Below are 18,261 nucleotides of genomic sequence, written 5' to 3'. Positions count from 1 at the left end.
AGATGTTAGGCATCAGTTGACGAGATAAAGCAACATGAGTGTCTTAGAGCAAGCCAACTGTAGGACTATTTAAACAATGATTGTTCAAAATCATATGCATTTTAAAGGAGTGTTTGTTACCCATGCCTAATCATCGCCAGCCCAAGCAACTTTATTATTATTTTAACTCGGTGAACGAACACATGGTGGCAAACCCAAGCGATTTAAAGACAACCTCAAGTATAATCTTGAAGGCCTACTGAAATGAGATTTTCTTATTTAAACAAGGATAGCAGGTCCATTCTACTTGTCATACTTGATCATTTTGCGATATTGCCATATTTTTGCTGAAAGGATTTAGTAGAGAACATTCGCAACTTTCGGTGCTAACAGAAAAGCCCTGCCTTTACTGGAAGTCGCAGACGATGACGTCACCCGTTGATGGCTCCTCACATCCTCACATTGTTTTTAATGGGAGCCTCCAACAAAAAGAGCTATTCGGACCGAGAAAACAAAAATTTCTCCATTAATTTGAGCGAGGATGAAAGATTTGTGTTTGAGGATATTGATAGCGACGGACTAGAAAAAAAAAAAAATCAAGTTTAAAAAAAATAAATAACGCGATTGCATTGGGACGGATTCAGATGTTTTTAGACACATTTACGAGGATAATTCTGGGAAATCCTTTATCTTTCTATTCTGTTGCTGGTGTTTTAGTGGGGTTAATAGTACCTGATAGTCTGAAGGGTGTGTCCACAGGTGTCTTGAGGCCAGTGTCTGATGGAAGTCGACGGCAGCTGTATGGACGGCACAAGCTCAGCTAAGAGGCGACTTTTTACCACAATTTTCTCACCGAAAACTGCTGGTTGACATTTGGTCGGGATCCGCGTTCGCTTGACCGCTCTGATCCATAGGAAAGCTTCACCTCTGGGAATTTTAAACAAGGAATCACTGTATGTTTGTGTGACTAAAGGCTAAAGCTTCCCAACTCAATCTTTCTACTTTGACTTCTCCATTAATAATTGAACAAATTGCAAAATATTCAGCTACACAGATGTCCAAAATACTGTGTAATTATGCGGTTAAACCAGACGACCTTTAGCTGTGTGTGTGCAGCGCTAATATTTCCTAACAGTCCGTGACGTCACGCGTACATGTCATCATTCTGCGACGTTTTCAACTAGAAACTCCCGGGAAATTTAAAATTGCAATTTAGTAAACTAAAAAGGCCGTATTGGCATGTGTTGCAATGTTAATATTTCATCATTGATATATAAACTATCAGACAGCGTGGTCGGGAGTAGTGGGTTTCAGTAGGCCTTTAAGAGATGACGTAGACAACCTGGAACACTGAGCCACAGATCGCGCAGTCTGGAGGCGTATAGTTGCTCTATAAGCACCAGCCATCACGTAGAAAATATACGCAAAAAGAGGAAAGAAAGGAGAGTGAAAAGAGAACCAGCTCCTTTCTTTCATCAGGAATTACTGAATCCCCACTCTGCCAAAGGACTTGCAAATCGAAAGCTAGCCCGTGAGTTACTTGTGCACGGAGAAGAGAAAAATTCTACTCGACTCGAGTAATACCAGATGACGATGACATACTGTAAACCCATCATTAGAATTTTTACGACACAGCAGATCCAATACAAACAGATTCACATAATTATTCCATTGAAAGCCGCAACATCAAATGTTGTAAAAGTGCCACATTTATGAGTTCAACCAGGGTTTTTTGGGAAACTCTGCCTCAAAAGTCAAACGGTATTTTATGTCATTATCATTCAGCAAACACTGTGAGACTTTGCAGGTCTCTGGGAGGGCTTTTTATTTTTATTTTTGTTAGAGGTAGAAGTACCAGTCTTGGCAAAGAGCAAAAGTGTGATGATAGCCATGCATTCTACAGTGGGGCAAAAAAGTATTTAGTCAGCCACCGATTGTGCAAGTTCTCCAACTGAAAATGATGACAGAGGTCTGTAATTTTCATCATAGGTACACTTCAACTGTGAGAGACAGAATGTGGAAAAAAAATCCAGGAATTCACATTGTTGGTATTTTAAAGAATTTATTTGTAAATTATGGTGGAAAATAAGTATTCGGTCAACCATTCAAAGCTCTCACTGATGGAAGGAGGTTTTGGCTCAAAATCTCACAATACATGGCCCCATTCATTCTTTCCTTAACACGGATCAATCGTCCTGTCCCCTTAGCAGAAAAACAGCCCCAAAGCATGATGTTTCCACCCCCATGCTTCACAGTAGGTGTGGTGTTCTTGGGATGCAACTCAGTATTTTTCTTCCTCCAAACACGACGAGTTGAGTTTGTACCAACAAGTTATATTTTAGTTTCATCTGACCACATGACATTCTCCCAATCCTCTGCTATATCATCCATGTATCCATTTTGGTATAAACTCAACTCGTCGTGTTTGGAGGAAGAAGAATACTGAGTTGCATCCCAAGAACACCATACCTACTGTGAAGCATGGGGGTGGAAACATCATGCTTTGGGGCTGTTTTTCTGCTAAGGGGACTGGACGCTTGATCCGTGTTAAGGAAAGAAAAAATGGGGCCATGTATCGTGAGATTTTAAGCCAAAACCTCCTTCCATCAGTGAGAGCTTTGAATGGTTGACCAAATACTTATTTTCCACCATAATTTACAAAAAAGTTATTTGAAATTCCTACAATGTGAATTCCTGGATTTTTTTTTTCCACATTCTGTCTGTCACAGTTTAAGTGTTCCTATGATGAAAATTACAGACCTCTGTCATCATTTTAAGTGGGAGAACTTAACAATCGGTGGCTGACTAAATACTTTTTTTGCCCCACTGTATATAAAACCCCATGAGGAGACAGAAGCTCTGTGCAAACACTTCCAATTCCATCTACATGGTACTTCTGTAGATCATTTTGTAAGAGTGAGATTTTTTTAACTTTATTTTAGTTTAACTACAAAGGTCTTGATTTACTAAAGGTTTGCACGTACTAAAACAGGTGCAAACCTGATAGCACACACAACGCTAATCTACTAAATGTGTGCAAAGTAAGTTGCTTCTGTTAAGTGAGCAGAAAAAGGCATGCAATCCATTTTGCATCTCTGCCTTCATTAATATGCAAAATATATGCTGATCGTCAGAACTCCCATAATACTGGGAGGAGAAAATGCAAAAAATATTTATTATATGCAATATAATTTATCAACACTAATCACTGTTTTGCGAACACTATTTAGCGTTTTATTTAGCACGTGTCAGAAGGACTTGCAAACTGACAGTTTGTGTCAACATTTGGGTTGCCCAGAAATAGAAAATATTAGACATATTGTCTATTCAGTAATTTCCTTTTATAATTTTATTGCTGCGGGATGACTTATACGGCTGATTAAAATTACCTCAATTGATGCGTTTTGGTGTTTGCTGGCGTTTTTTCTAAATGTTGTTTGTTTCTTTTTTATTTAGGAAATATACTGTATTACTGTAATATATCTCCTCCATGAAAAGACATCTAATTGTGTGCTTTCTTGTGTTTGAGTCTTTCCAGACGCGTGAAGGCACTGGTGACGCGATCCATAGCCTTGCTCACAGAATTAAGTATCTGTGTTTCCATTGTCTAAATTGTGATTCAGAAAACGTGGTACAGATTATAGATTTGTGCTGCTGGTTCAACACCCGTAGGAGCATGATAATATGGATGTGCAGAAAATGATCGTCTTTGCGGTAAAAGCCCCGTATGCATTCAAAAACTCTTATCCAAATAAGGCGGTCTGCACCACTTTTCAATTGCACACACATTGTTGGTAGGTCACGCCCAACAGGCCCACTCAGTACACGCTATTTTATTTTTGTTTCACGCTGTTTAGCGCGTGGTATTTCAATCTTTATTAATCAGGCCCAAAATACAACATCAATTATACAAACCCCGTTTCCATATGAGTTGGGAAATTGTGTTAGATGAAAATATAAATGGAATACATCCATCCATCCATTTTCTACCGCTTATTCCCTTTGTGGTAGCGGGGGGCGCTGGTGCCTATCTCAGCTACAATCAGGCGGAAGGCGGGGTACACCCTGGACAAGTCGCCACCTCATCGCAGGGCCAACACAGACAGACAGACAACATTCACACTCACATTCACACACTAGGGACCATTTAGTGTTGCCAATCATCCTATCCCCAGGTGCATATGTCTTTGGAAGTGGGAGGAAGCCGGGTGATACAATGATTTGCAAATCCTTTTCAACCCATATTCAATCGAATGTCCTACGAAGACAAGATATTTGTTGTTCAAACTTATAAACTTTTTTTTTTTGCATATAATAGTTAACTTTGAATTTCATGGCTGCAACACGTGCCAGAGTAGTTGGGAAAGGGCATGTTCACCACTGTGTTACATCACATTTTCTTTTAACAACACTCAATAAACATTTGGGAACTGAGGAAACTAATTGTTGAAGCTTTGAAAGTGGAATTCTTTCCCTTTCTTGTTTTATGTAGAGCTTCAGTCGTTCAACAGTCCGGGGTCTCCGCTGTCGAATTTTACGCTTCATAATAAGCCACACATTTTCGATGGGAGACAGGTCTGGACTGCAGGCGGGCCAAGGAAGTACCCACACTCTTTTTTTACGAAGCCACGCTGTTGTAACACATGCTGAATATGGCTTGGCATTGTCTTGCTGAAATAAGCAGGGGCGTTCATGAAAAAGATGATGGCAGCATATGTTGTTCCATAACCTGTATGTACCTTTCAGCATTAATGGTGCCTTCACAGATGTGTAAGTTACCCATGCCTTGGGCACTAATGCACCCCCATACCATCACAGATGCTGGCTTTTGAACTTTGCGTCGATAACAGTCTGGATGGTTCGCTTCCCCTTTGGTCCGGATGACACCATGTCAAATATTTCCAAAAACAATTTGAAATGTGGACTCGTCAGACCACAGAACACTTTTCCACTTTGCATCAGTCCATCTTAGATGATCTCGGGCCCAGAGAAGCCGGCGGCGTTTCTGGATGTTGTTGATAAATGGCTTTCGCATTGCATAGTAGAGCTTTAACTTGCATTTACAGATGTAGCGACGAACTGTATTTAGTAACAGTGGTTTTCTGAAGTGTTCCTGAGCCCATGTGGTTATATCCATTAGAGATTGATGTCGGTTTTTGATAGTGCCGTCTGAGGGATCGAAGGTCACGGTCATCCAATGTTGGTTTCCGGCCATGCCGCTTACGTGGAGTGATTTCTCCAGATTTTCTGACCCTTTTGATGATATTATGGACTGTATATGTGGAAATCCCTAAATTTCTTGCAATTGCACTTTGAGAAACGTTGTTCTTAAACTGTTTGACTATTTGCTCACGCAGTTGTGGACAAAAAGGTGTACCTCGGCCCATCCTTTCTTTAGACATTTTTTGGGAAGCTGTTTTTATACCCAATCATGGCACCCACCTGTTCCAATTAGCCTTCACACATGTGGGATGTTTCAAATAAGTGTTTGATGAGCATTCCTCAACTTTATCAGTAATTATTGCCACCTTTCCCAACTTCTTTGTCACGTGTTGCTGGCATCAAATTCTAAAAATAATAATTATTTGAAAAAAAAAAAGTTTTTTAGTTTTGAACATCAAAAATGTTGTCTTTGTAGCATATTCAACTGAATATGGGTTGAAAATGATTTGCAAATCATTGTATTCCGTTTATATTTACATCTAACACAATTTCCCAACTCATATGGAAACGGGGTTTGTAATTGAAAACGAATAAATCTTAAATGTGTTGTACTCTGACAAGGAAAAATACATTGGAAATTGCAGTTCTTATTGGAACGATCTGGATTTTTCTAATAATTTAAAGGCCTACTGAAACCCACTACTACCCACCCTGCAGTCTGATAGTTTATATATCAATGATGAAATATTAACATTGCAACACATGCCAGTACGGCCTTTTTAGTTTACTGAATTACAATTTTAAATTTCCCGGGAGTTTCGTCTTCGAAACGTTGTGTAATGATGACGTGTACGCAAGACGTCACGGGTTTTTAGGAAGTATGAGCGCTGCACACACACACAGCTAAGAGTCGTCTGCTTTAACGGCATAATTACACAGTTTTTTGGGCATCTGTGTTGCTGAATCTTTTGCAATTTGTTCAATTAATATTTGAGAAGTCACAGTAGAAAGATGGAGTTGGGAAGCTTTAGCCTTTAGCCACACAAACACACGGTGATTCCTTGTTTAAAATTCCTGGAGGTGAAACTTTCCTATGGAACAGAGCACGGTAAAGAGAACATGGATCCCGACCACATGTCAACCAGCAGGTTTCGGTGAGAAAATTGTGGTTAAAAAGTCAGTTCCTACCGGAGAAAAGCTGAGCTTGTGCCGTCCATAGCTGCCGTCGACTCCCCTAAGACACTGGCGTCAAGACACCCGTGGAGACACCCTTCCGACTATTAGGTACTATTTAACACACTAAAACACTAGCAACACAATAGAAAGATAAGGGATTTCCCAGAATTATCCTAGTAAATGTGTCTAAATACATCGAAATCCATCCCAATGCAATCGCGTTTTTTTTTCTTTCTTTTTTCGAGTCCGTCGCTATCAATATCCTCAAAAACAAATCTTTCATCCTCTCAAATTAATGGGGAAATTGTCGTTTTCTCGGTCGGAATAGCTGTTTTTGTTGGAGGCTCCCTTTAAAAACAATGTGAATATTGTCACTCATTGCGGCGCACTTGTTGTGCGGAGCTGCCACCTCAAGGATGCACTTCGACCAGACAGGCAGGATTGCAGGTAAGAACTTGTTTTTTAATACAAAAATAAAATAACACTGGTACAAAAGGACAAAATAAAGCGCGTGCCTACGCACGGAAGCTAACGCTAAACTTAGCAGGATACAAAAGGGTCCAAAACGGTGACGTGCCAAACGCACGCGAAGCTAAGACGGAACTTAGCACAACTAAAGCAGAGATAAGCAGAGAATTCACACGTAACTGTTGTTGTTAGCAAACAATGAGCCGAAAACGAACCAAGGAATCAGGTGGGCCTAAATACACAAATGATAATTGCCATCAGGTGTGCGACAAAGGCATAGCAGCTGGGACGAATAAGAAACCATGGAAACAAGATACATTAGGAAGTGAACAAACACAGGAATCGGCCGAGTCTAGAACTAAACATGATCAACAACATATAAACGGCGAAACAATAAACGATCCGAGTAGCGGATCGTGACAAATATGTGAGGAGCCATCAACATGTGACGTCATCGTCTGCGACTTCCAGTAGAGGCAGGGCTTTTCTCTTAGCACCGACAGTTGCGAACTTTATCGTCGATGTTCTCTACTAAATCCTTTCAGCAAAAATATGGCAATATCGCGAAATGATCAGGTATGACACATAGAATGGACCTGCTATCCCCGTTTGAATAAGAACATCTCATTTCAGTAGGCCTTTAAAATTCCTGGAGGTGAAACTTAACTATGGATCAGAGCGCGGTCAAACGGACATGGATCCCTACCGAATGTCAACCAGCAGGTTTTGGTGAGAAAATTGTGGTTAAAAAGTCACCACTTACCGGCTATCATAAAGGTGCCGTCGACTCCCCTGAGACACTGCGCGTCAACACACCCGTGGACAAACACCTCCGACTATCAGGTACTATTTAACTCACTAAAACACTAGCAACGCAATAGAAAGATAAGGGATTTCCCAGAATTATCCTAGTAAATGTCTCTAAAAACATCGGAATGCGTCCAAATGCAATCGCGTTTTTTTTGTTTTTTCTTTCCAGTCCGTCGCTATCAATATCCTCAAACACGAATCTTCCATCTTCGCTCAAATTAATGGGGAAATTGTCGTTTTCTCGGGCCGAATAGCACTTTTTGTTGGAGGCTCCCATTAAAAACAACGTGAATATGTGAGGAGCCATCAAACATGTGACGTCATCGTGTGCAACTTCCGGTAGAGGCAGGGCTTTTCTCTTAGCACCGAAAGTTGCAAACTTTATCGTGGATGTTCTCTTCTAAATCCTTTCAGCAAAAATATGGCATTATCGCGAAATGATCAAGTGTAACCGGTGGTCTTTTCCTCCGCGTTGTGTGTTGTTTATGGAACACGACCGACACCATGGGTTTCTCCACTACACTTTACTGATAACACAGAATACACTTGTCATCAAAAACTTTGTGCCATCGTCGAGCCCCTCTCCCGTTATCGTGGACAAAAAGGGCAGGCGTAGTTACATACAAAGTAAAATAAAAACATACCTGATAATACAGAATACAATTGTCATCAAAAACTTTCTGCCATCGTCGAGCCCCTACACAAATATATAATAATGAACAAGAAATGAATTAAAGTTCTTAACAAGACAAAATATTTTCTGTCGTCGCGTGGACGCCTACCTCTCCCGTTATCGTGGACAAAAAGGGAAGTTGGAAGGCGTGTCCAACGCATATAAAAAGACAGGTGTCACAGTTATTATTGCAGTAGGAGGGACAACGAGACAATGGTTCCACATAGACAAAACATCAAAAAAATATTCATGTAACCTACATATTTTGTGTAATTATAACAATAATAAAACATTAGAAAATACATTATTTACAAGACGTAATTGACCCTGTTACGATCAAGTATGACATAGAATGAACCTGCTATCCCCGTTTAAATAAGAAAATCTCATTTCAGTAGGCCTTTAAACCAGGGGTGTCAAACTCAAATACAGAGTGGGCCAAAATTTTAAACTGAACAAAGCCACGGGCCAAAGTTGAACAAATTAACCTTTAATAGGGACGCAAATAAGTTTTGCTGTGAATATCGAGCAAGCAAGGCTTATATAACTTTATATGACATATAAAATCCAGTTTCAAATAATAATATTTAAAAAATATCAATGGTACATCAAATAAAATATTATTAAAAATGGAATGCCTATTATCTACTTGCAGCGTTCTGAGGTAAACATAAAAAAATGTTTTTTCCGCAGGCTGATAATAAATTTGAAAATAAAATAATAATGAATAAATCAAACATTCAAGCCTTGAAGTAGCAAGAGAATGTGCATGAATAAAACGTTGATTACTTCTCAATTTGCTGATCTAATTTGCTATAACACATAACTTAATGGTGCAAAATCAACTTTCAAAAAACAAACAGAAAATCATCAATGGTATATTAAATACAATTTAAATAAAAAATGTAATGCCTCTTTTCTTTTTGCAGACTTCTGAGGAAAATATCAAAATTAACTTTTTCCACAGGCTATTAAATTTGAAAATAAAATAATTAATAAATCAGCCATTCAGGCCTGACACTGATCTAATGTGATGTGCCCAAGCCAGATACCTGGAGTTAGTGCTGCAAGGGGTTCTGGGTGTTTGTTCCATTGTGTTTATGTTGTGTTACGGTGTGGATGTTCTACCAAACTTTGTTTATCAATCTTGTTTGGTGTGGGTTCACAGTGTGGCGCATATTTGTAACAGTGTTAAAGTTGTTTTTATACGGCCACCCTCGGTGTGAACTGTATGACTGTTGACCAAGTATGCCTTGCATTTACTTGTGTGTGTGTGTGTGTGTGTAAAAGCCCGCAAATATTAATGTGACTGGGCCGGAACGCTGTTTGTGTGGAGGAAAAGCGGACGTGATGACAGGTTGCAGGGAACGCTAAAGGCAGTGACTTAGAGGCACGCCCCCATTATTGTTGTCCGGGTGAAATTTGGGAGAAATTCAGGAGAATGGTTGATTTTCGGGAGGGGCAGTGAACGTTGGGAGTCTCCCGGCAAAAATGGGAGGGTTGGCAAGTACGAGTATTAGCGGTGAATGCGATGTTACAGCGGCACTGTCGATGTCTAATACCGGTGGGCCAGCTCTAATGTTAAATTGATATTGCCTCAAGGGCCAAATAAAATTACACGGCCGGCCAAATTTGGCCCGCGGGCCAGAGTTTGACACAAATGCTTTAAACCATGTCACATAATATTTGTGGCTTTTATACACACACACACAAGTGAATGCAATGCATACTTGGTCAACAGCCATACAGGTCACACTGAGGGTGGCCATATAAACAACTTTAGCACTGTTACAAATATGCGCCACACTGTGAACCCACACCAGACAAGAATGACAAACACATTTCGGGTGAACATCCGCACCGTAACACAACAGAACAAATACCCAGAACCCCTTGCAGCTCTAACTCTTCCGGGAAACTTCCAGCAAACTGACCAATAATTAACATTTTATTCATGCATTTTCTCTTGCTACTTCAAGGCTTGAATGTTTGGTTCATTCATTATTATTTAATTTTCAAATTTATTATTAGCCTGTGGAAAAAATGGGATATTTACCTCAGAAGATTGCAAATAGAAAAAAAGACATACAATTTGTATTTAAATTTTATTTGATATACCATTGACATTCTTTTAATTATTATTATTATTATTATTTGAAACTGGATTTTGCATGTCACTAAAGTTATATAAGCCTTGCTTGTTCAATATTTAATGCAAAACTTGTTTGGGTCCCTATTAAAAAAAGGTTAATTTGTTCAACCTTGGCCCGCGGCTTTGTTCAGTTTAAAATGTTGGCCCACTCTGTATTTGAGTTTGACACCCCTGCTTTAAACCAATGCAGAGTTCACCTTGCAGAGTTCATGGAGGTGGCATTTGCTTGGTGCACACCTTTTTCCCTCAAGTATCCATCCAGTTCCTACCGCTTGTCCCCTTACAATTGTGTTGAATACAATGTCATATTTGGGTGTCCCAAGTAGGTCACCGGAGCAGCCACAGAAGACAGACAAGCACCGGGCCTTCAGCCAGGGCCTGCCTCTCTTGCTCTCTTAACGCCTCCCTCCCCATTATAAGCGGCTGTGCACACGCAGAGAGGCAACACACGAACATGTCCACGCCGGAGACGCTGCCAGTCACGCACACCTGCTCGCCGTGCGCACTCCCCCTCCTTGGCGCTCTGCAGGGCTCCAGCAATGTCCACGGATGCCTCCTCTCATGCTGACCAGCATTTGCGCTTTGGAAGTCTTCTAAGTGCGCCTCTTTTTTTTTTTATTCTTCTACTTCTTCCACCTCCTGCTCCGAATCCTCCCACGTCAAGTGGAGTATAGAGACGCAGCTCTCCGCGACAGCCTCCCCAAAACACCTCCACGCAAGACGGATCTCGTACACAGCTTCACCCATGGAACTCTAACTATGGAATACCACTGGATACTGCTGCTGTCTGTCGTGCTGCAAGCCACCTTTCCCGCAGGTACGCGCTCCCCCTTCTTGTGTTCTTTTTTTTTTTTAACTTGGCGACTTGTTGCTTGGATGGAGCTCATCTTTACGCACGGCGCGCTTAAGCCACGCATTTACCGCGCGGGGCTGCTTTTTACGCACGAAGACGGCACTTGTCGCTGTTGCGGTGATAATTGACACGCCGGGGCGAGAGAGGAAGTGGACACCGTGAATGTGGATACCAAACACGCTTCTTTAATTATTCAAACGAGGCGAACTGGGCGCCTTTTGGAATACAGCAGGGGTGTCAAACTCAAATACAGAGTGGGCCAAAATTTAAAACTGAAAAAAGCCGAAGGTTGAACAAATTAACCTTTTTTTAATGGGACCCAAACAAGTTTTGCATTGAACATTGAACATGCAAGGCTTATATAACTATAGTGACATGCAAAATCGAGTTTCTAATAATAAATAAAAATCATATGGCATATCAAATAAAACTTGAATGACTCTTTTCTTTTTGGAGCCTTCTGAGGTACATATCAAAATTAACTTTTTTCCAGGGATAATAATATTGAAAATAAAATAATGAATGAATCAAACATTCAAGCCTTGAGAAAGTGCATGTATTAAACTTTAATTATTGCTCAGTTTGCTACACTGATTTGCTTTAACGCTGAATATGTAACAAGCAACGCTTATATAACTTAATGATGCAAAATCAACTTTCAAAAAACAAACGAAAAAACATCAATGGTATATGAAATAAAATTTAAATAAAAACATGTAATCCCCCTTTTCTATTTGCAGCCTTCTGAGGTAAATATCAACATTAACTTTTTCCACAGGCTGATAAATTTGAAAATAAAATAATAAGGGGGGTGGGTGTCGGTGGTAGCGGGGGTGTATATTGTAGCATCCCGGAAGAGTTAGGGCTGCAAGGGTTTCTGGGTATTTATTCTGTTTGTTGTGATTACGGTGCGGATGTTCTCCCGAAATGTGTTTGTCATTCTTGTTTGGTGTGGGTTCACAGTGTGGCGCATATTTGTTACGATGTTAAAGTTGTTTATACGGCCACCCTCAGTGTGACCTGTATGGCTGTTGACCAAGTATGCATTGCATTCACTTGGGTGTGTGAAAGCTGCACATTGGAGGAAAAGCGGGCGTGAGAACTGGATTTCTGAGGACCAAATTTTATTTTCACTCGCATACAAAACATTCTAACTTAGATTGTTTCCCTGGTTTGGAGACTCTCCCGAAGGACAGTGCAGCAAAGATACGACAAACTCCCTTCTTGTCTCTAATGGACACACACCTGTTGTTGACTTTAGACTAGCAACTGCACAAGATCAAGGCCTTTAAGGCACGCCCCCAAATTGTTGTCCGGATGGAAATCGGGAGAAATTCGGGCTAATGGTTGCCCCTGGAGATTTTCGGGAGGGGTACTGAACTTCAGGAGTCTCCCGGGAAAATCGGGACGGTAGGCAAGTATGAGTGTTAGCGGTGAATGCCGCTGTATAATACCGGCGGGCCGGCTCTAATGTTAATTTGATATTGCCTCAAGGGCCACATTTAATTACAGGGCTGGCCAAATTTGGCCCACGGGCCAGAGTTTGACATCCATGGAATACAGGATATATCCCCGCAAAAATGTGGTGTTTTGGTGCAAGTTCGCAATGAGGCTGTCTATTTTGGTTTCATCTGACCACATAACATTCTCCCAATCCTCTGCTGTATCATCCATGTATCCATTTTGGTATAAACTCAACTCGTCGTGTTTGAAGGAAGAAGAATACTGAGTTGCATCCCAAGAACACCATAACTACTGTGAAGCATGGGGGTGGAAACATCATGCTTTGGGGCTGTTTTTCTGCTAAGGGGACAGCACTATTGATCCGTGTTAAGGAAAGAATGAATGGGGCCATGTATCGTGAGATTTTGAGCCAAAACCTACTTCCATCAGCGAGAGCTTTGAATGGTTGCCCAAATACTTATTTTCCACTATAATTTACAAATAAATTCTTTAAAATTCATACAATGTGAATTCCTGGATTTTTTCTCCCATTCTGTCTGTCACAGTTGAAGTGTACCTATGATGAAAATTACAGACCTCTGTCATCATTTTAAGTGGGAGAACTTGCATAATCGGTGGCTGACTAAATACTTTTTTGCTCACTGTAAGGGTTAGGGCAGTGGTTCTCAAATGGGGATACGCGTACCCCTGGGGATACTGGAAGGTATGCCAAGGGGTACGTGAGATTTTAAAAAAATATTTCTAAAAATAGCAACAATTCAAAAATCCTTTATTAATATATTTATTGATTAATACTTCAACAAAATATGAATGTAAGTTCATAAAGTGTGAAAAGAAATGCAACAATGCAATATTCAGTGGGCTTCACGGTGGCAGAGGGGTTAGTGCGTCTGCCTCACAATACGAAGTTCCTGCAGTCCTGGGTTCAAATCCAGGCTCGGGATCTTTCTGTGTGGAGTTTGCATGTTCTCCCCGTGAATGCGTGGGTTCCCTCCGGGTACTCCGGCTTCCTCCCACTTCCAAAGACATGCACCTGGGGATAGGTTGATTGGCAACACTAAATTGGCCCTAGTGTGTGAATGTGAGTGTGAATGTTGTCTGTCTATCTGTGTTGGCCCTGCGAGGAGGTGGCGACTTGTCCAGGGTGTACCCTGCCTTCCGCCCGATTGTAGCTGAGATAGGCGCCAGCGCCCCCCGCGACCCCGAAAGGGAATAAGCGGTAGAAAATGGATGGATGGATGGATGGATGGATGGATGGATGGATGGAATATTCAGTTTTGACAGCTAGATTTTTTTATGGACATGTTCCATAAATATTGATGTTAAAGATTTCTTTTTTTGTGAAGAAATGTTTAGAATTATGTTCATGAATCCAAATGGATCTCTATTACAATCCCCAAAGAGGGCACTTTAAGTTGATGATTAATTCTATGTGTAGAAATCTCTATAATTGAATCACTTGTTTATTTTTCAACAAGTTTTTAGTTATTTTTATATATTTTTTTCCAAATAGTTCAAGAAAGACCACTACAAATTAGCAATATTTTCCACTGTTATACAATTTAATAAATCAGAAACTGATGACATAGTGCTGTATTTTACTTCGTTATCTCTTTTTTTTCAACCAAAAATGCTTTGCTCTGATTAGGTGGTACTTGAATAAAAAAGAAATGTTCACAAGGGGTACATCACTGAAAAAAGTTTGAGAACCACTGTTATAGGGAATGCAAGCCCTTCAGATTTTCAACTGTTGGACTGCATAACTGCACTTGTCTGACATTTTGAAATGATTAAACATAGTGGTAACATTTTAGTATGGGGAACATAATCTAAGTAACTGTCAGGACTTTGACTTGGATTTGTATTGCTTCTTCGATGCAGAGAATATTTGAGACGAGCCAGGCGTGAACGTGAGTACATGATTAATTTATTTAAACACTACAATACAAAAACAGGAAAACAAGGGACGCGCACAATGCCGGATAATAAACTAGACTAAACTCCAAACAAAACAGCACATATATACAAATAAACAAAAAAATACTATTTATGGTACAAAACCAACCAAAAACTTGCACTGAGGCATAAAGACAAACATAAATCTTACGTGGCGTGGTCAAAACAATGAACAGCGTGAAAAGACATAAAGGTCGGCAAGGATAGGTAGGTGCGTGGTCACGAGGGTTCAATACAAAGTCCGGTAGGTAGGTAAAGTTCCCAGGCCGAGTAACAGAAAACAAATGGTTTAAATATTAGCTGTGATAATTAGAAACAGTTGTGAGAGCTGAGGACCTGGGCGTGACTAGGAGACCAGGTGGAAACTACTGGGTTACTATGGAAACAAATAAAACCAGGAAGTGCAAAACAGGAAACAAGAGTCCAAAAAACAAAACATAACATGATCAAACATAAAACCTGATTCACAGGCATGAGAGTAACAAAGACTTTGAGTTATTTGGACACTAGAGGAACATATCAGGGTTAGGTTTAGGGCTAAGGTTACTAATAAGAATAATTCTGAGGTTATTGAGGGAAGACTCTTAATTAATGGCTTACTGCTTGTAGAATAAGTACTTATAATGACTAATTAAGACGCAATATGTTACTAATTTCCAAGTTAAGAAGCAACTAATTAATGGTGAATAGTTCCCTGTCACGTTGGAAGCGCATTGTCATGCGGGATTTTGTTCAATGCAAAGGACGATTTGGACAGGACTTGCAGGTAAGGGCTTGATTTAATGCAAAAAATTACAACTCTGGTACAAAACAGACAGAAATCAACAAAAGAAACACGTGCCGAACGCACGGGAAGCTAAGGCTAGTACTTAGCACAGAATCAAGAAGTACAAGAGCAGCGTGCCGAACGCACAGGAAGCTAAGGCAATACTTAGCACAGAGACTAGACATCAACGTGATTGTTGCTTACCGCAAACAAAGGACCAAGACCGACTGACGGAAGAAGGCAGGCTTAAATAACAAAGTAATCAACAAAAACAGGTGTGCGTCCGGAACCCGCGGCAGGTGAAAATAATACGTTACCATTGTGACCAAACTAACTCACAAGGTGCGCAAACAACAAAGGGAGTCCAAACTAACAGAAAAACCCAAACAGACCCAAAAATCTAAATCAAACTATGATCCGGGCAGCAGATCATAACATTTCCCCATACTAAAGGGTTACCAACATAGTAAATAATTAAAGTAAAACTAACTAGACAGGGCATCATTTTAGAGGAACACCACAAATATGTGAACTTTGATGAAATATTACCCTGAAGATGTTCAATCTTGTCATGCATTCAACACCAAAGGTGAGATGTCTCCCTCCTTTTCTTAATTCCATTCTGATGAGGAGCTTGTATGGGAGAATATCTGCAGGCCGCCTGCAGTGCATGCACGGGCTTACCTGTCATGTGATGCAATGGGCCATGCCACGAAGTTTGCCTTAAGCCCGTTTATGCACGTGGGGAGGCGAGGAAGCCTAAATCACCTTTAGCGTCTCACTATCGGGGGGGCTGATGATTAATGGTGGAACTGGTCCACCATTGGCCACAAAATTGCACCGTCATCGGACAAATATTCAGGAACCGTTGTTTTGTGATTGTGGAGATGCTTTATCATGCTCCATTTAATTTTACATTTAAGGGGTATCAAATGTCTCTGATGACACTTTTAAGACATGAAAACACACTCATTGCCATTATCAGCAGAAAAAGTTACCTTGGAGTCCCATAATTAGGCCCGTTAGTGTAGATTGCATCTAAACTCTTATTGTACAGTGGGGCAAAAAAGTATTTAGTCAGCCACGGATTGTGCAAGTTCTCCCACTTAAAATGATGACAGAGGTCTGTAATTTTCATCATAGGTACACTTCAACTGTGAGAGACAGAATGTGAAAAAATCCAGGAATTCACATTGTAGGATTTTTAAAGAATTTATTTGTAAATTATGTTGGAAAATAAGTATTTGGTCAACCATTCAAAGGTCTCGCTGATGGAAGGAAGTTTTGGCTCAAAATATCACGTTACATGGCCCCATTCATTCTTTCCTTAACACGGATCAATCGTCCTGTCCACTTAGCACAGGGGTGTCAAACTCAAATACAGAGTGGGCTAATATTCTAAACTGAACAAAGCCGCGGGCCAAAGTTGAATAACTTAACCTTTTGATAGGGACCCAAACAAGTTTTGCATTGAAAATTGAACCTATAGTGACATGCAAAATCGAGGTTTGTTGGTAGCGGGGGTGTATATTGTAGTGTCCCGGAAGAGTAAGTGCTGCAAGGGGTTCTGGGTATTTGTTCTGTTGTGTTGATGTTGTGTTACAGTGCGGATGTTCTCCCGAAATGTGTTTGTCATTCTTGTTTGGTGTGGGTTCACAGTGTGGTGCATATTTGTAACAGTGTTAACGTTGTTTATAAGGCCACCCTCAGTGTGACCTGTATGACTGTTGACCAAGTATGCCTTGCATTCACTTGTGTGTGTGTAGAATCCACATATATTACGTGACCGGGCAGGCACGCTGATTGTATGGCGGAAAAGCGGACGTGACAACAGGTTGTAAAGGACGCTAAAAGCAGTACCTTTAAGGCACGCCGCCGATATTGATGTCCGAGTGGAAATCGGGAGAAATTCGGGAGAATGGTTACCCCGGTAGATTTTCGGGGGGAGGGGCACTGAAATTCGGGAGTCTCCTGGGAAAATCGTGAGGGTTGGCAAGTATTAAAATTAGCGGTGAATGCACCGCCGCTGTATATTACCGGCGGGCCAGCTCTAATGTTAATTTAATATTGTCTCAAGGGCCAAAATAAATTACATTTGGCCCGCGGGCCAGAGTTTGACACCCATGACTTAGCAGAAAAACAGCCCCAAAGCATGATGTTTCCACCCCCATGCTTCACAGTAGGTGTGGTGTTCTTGGGATGCAACTCAGTATTCTTCTTCCTCCAAACACGACGAGTTGAGTTTATACCAAAATGGATACATGGATGATACAGCAGAGGATTAGGAGATGTGAAGCATGGGGGGGGGAAACATCATGCTTTGGGGCTGTTTTTCTGCTAAGGGGACAGGACGACTGATCAGTGATAAGGAAAGAATGAATGGGGCCATGTATCGTGAGATTTTGAACCAAAACCTCCTTCCATCAGTGAGAGCTTTGAATGGTTGACCAAATACTTATTTTCCACTATAATTTACATATAAATTCTTTAAAATTCCTGGATTTTATTTTCACATTCTGTCTCTCACAGTTGAAGTGTACCCATGATGAAAATTACAGACCTCTGTCATCATTTTAAGTGGGAGAACTTGCACAATCGGTGGCGGACTAAATACTTTTTTGGCCCGCTGTATTTTGCATTTATTTGACGCGGCCCGGAAGGGGTGAGCTGGGCCTCGGTTGAGCAGTTTCAAACACTCCTGTGGGAAACCACATCGTGGATGTTTTCTTAAGAGAATCACCTTTCGACAGTAGGGCATCCATCAACTTAATTGTGGTCCATATCCGCCTGTGGAGACATTT

The 18,261-nt window shown here is 40.7% G+C and overlaps 1 protein-coding gene across 3 annotated transcripts in view; it reads left to right on the top strand.

The window, feature by feature from the left end:
* kita (KIT proto-oncogene, receptor tyrosine kinase a) overlaps positions 1–18,261 on the top strand; it is a 228,529-nt gene that overhangs the window by 98,652 nt on the left and 111,616 nt on the right. For 2 of the 3 annotated variants that reach the window (XM_061888895.1, XM_061888894.1), the window contains exon 1: positions 10,754–11,238. The exons of the other annotated variant lie outside the window; for it this stretch is intronic. In XM_061888895.1, the coding sequence (XP_061744879.1) occupies positions 11,181–11,238 (58 nt within the window). In that variant the 5' untranslated portion in view covers positions 10,754–11,180. Of the gene's footprint in view, positions 1–10,753; positions 11,239–18,261 lie in introns of those variants that run through there. 3 annotated transcript variants of the gene reach the window in all.

This window comes from Nerophis ophidion, linkage group LG26 (assembly GCF_033978795.1).
Source record: "Nerophis ophidion isolate RoL-2023_Sa linkage group LG26, RoL_Noph_v1.0, whole genome shotgun sequence".
Taxonomy (NCBI): domain Eukaryota; kingdom Metazoa; phylum Chordata; class Actinopteri; order Syngnathiformes; family Syngnathidae; genus Nerophis; species Nerophis ophidion.
This window is presented reverse-complemented; position numbering and strand designations above follow the sequence as displayed.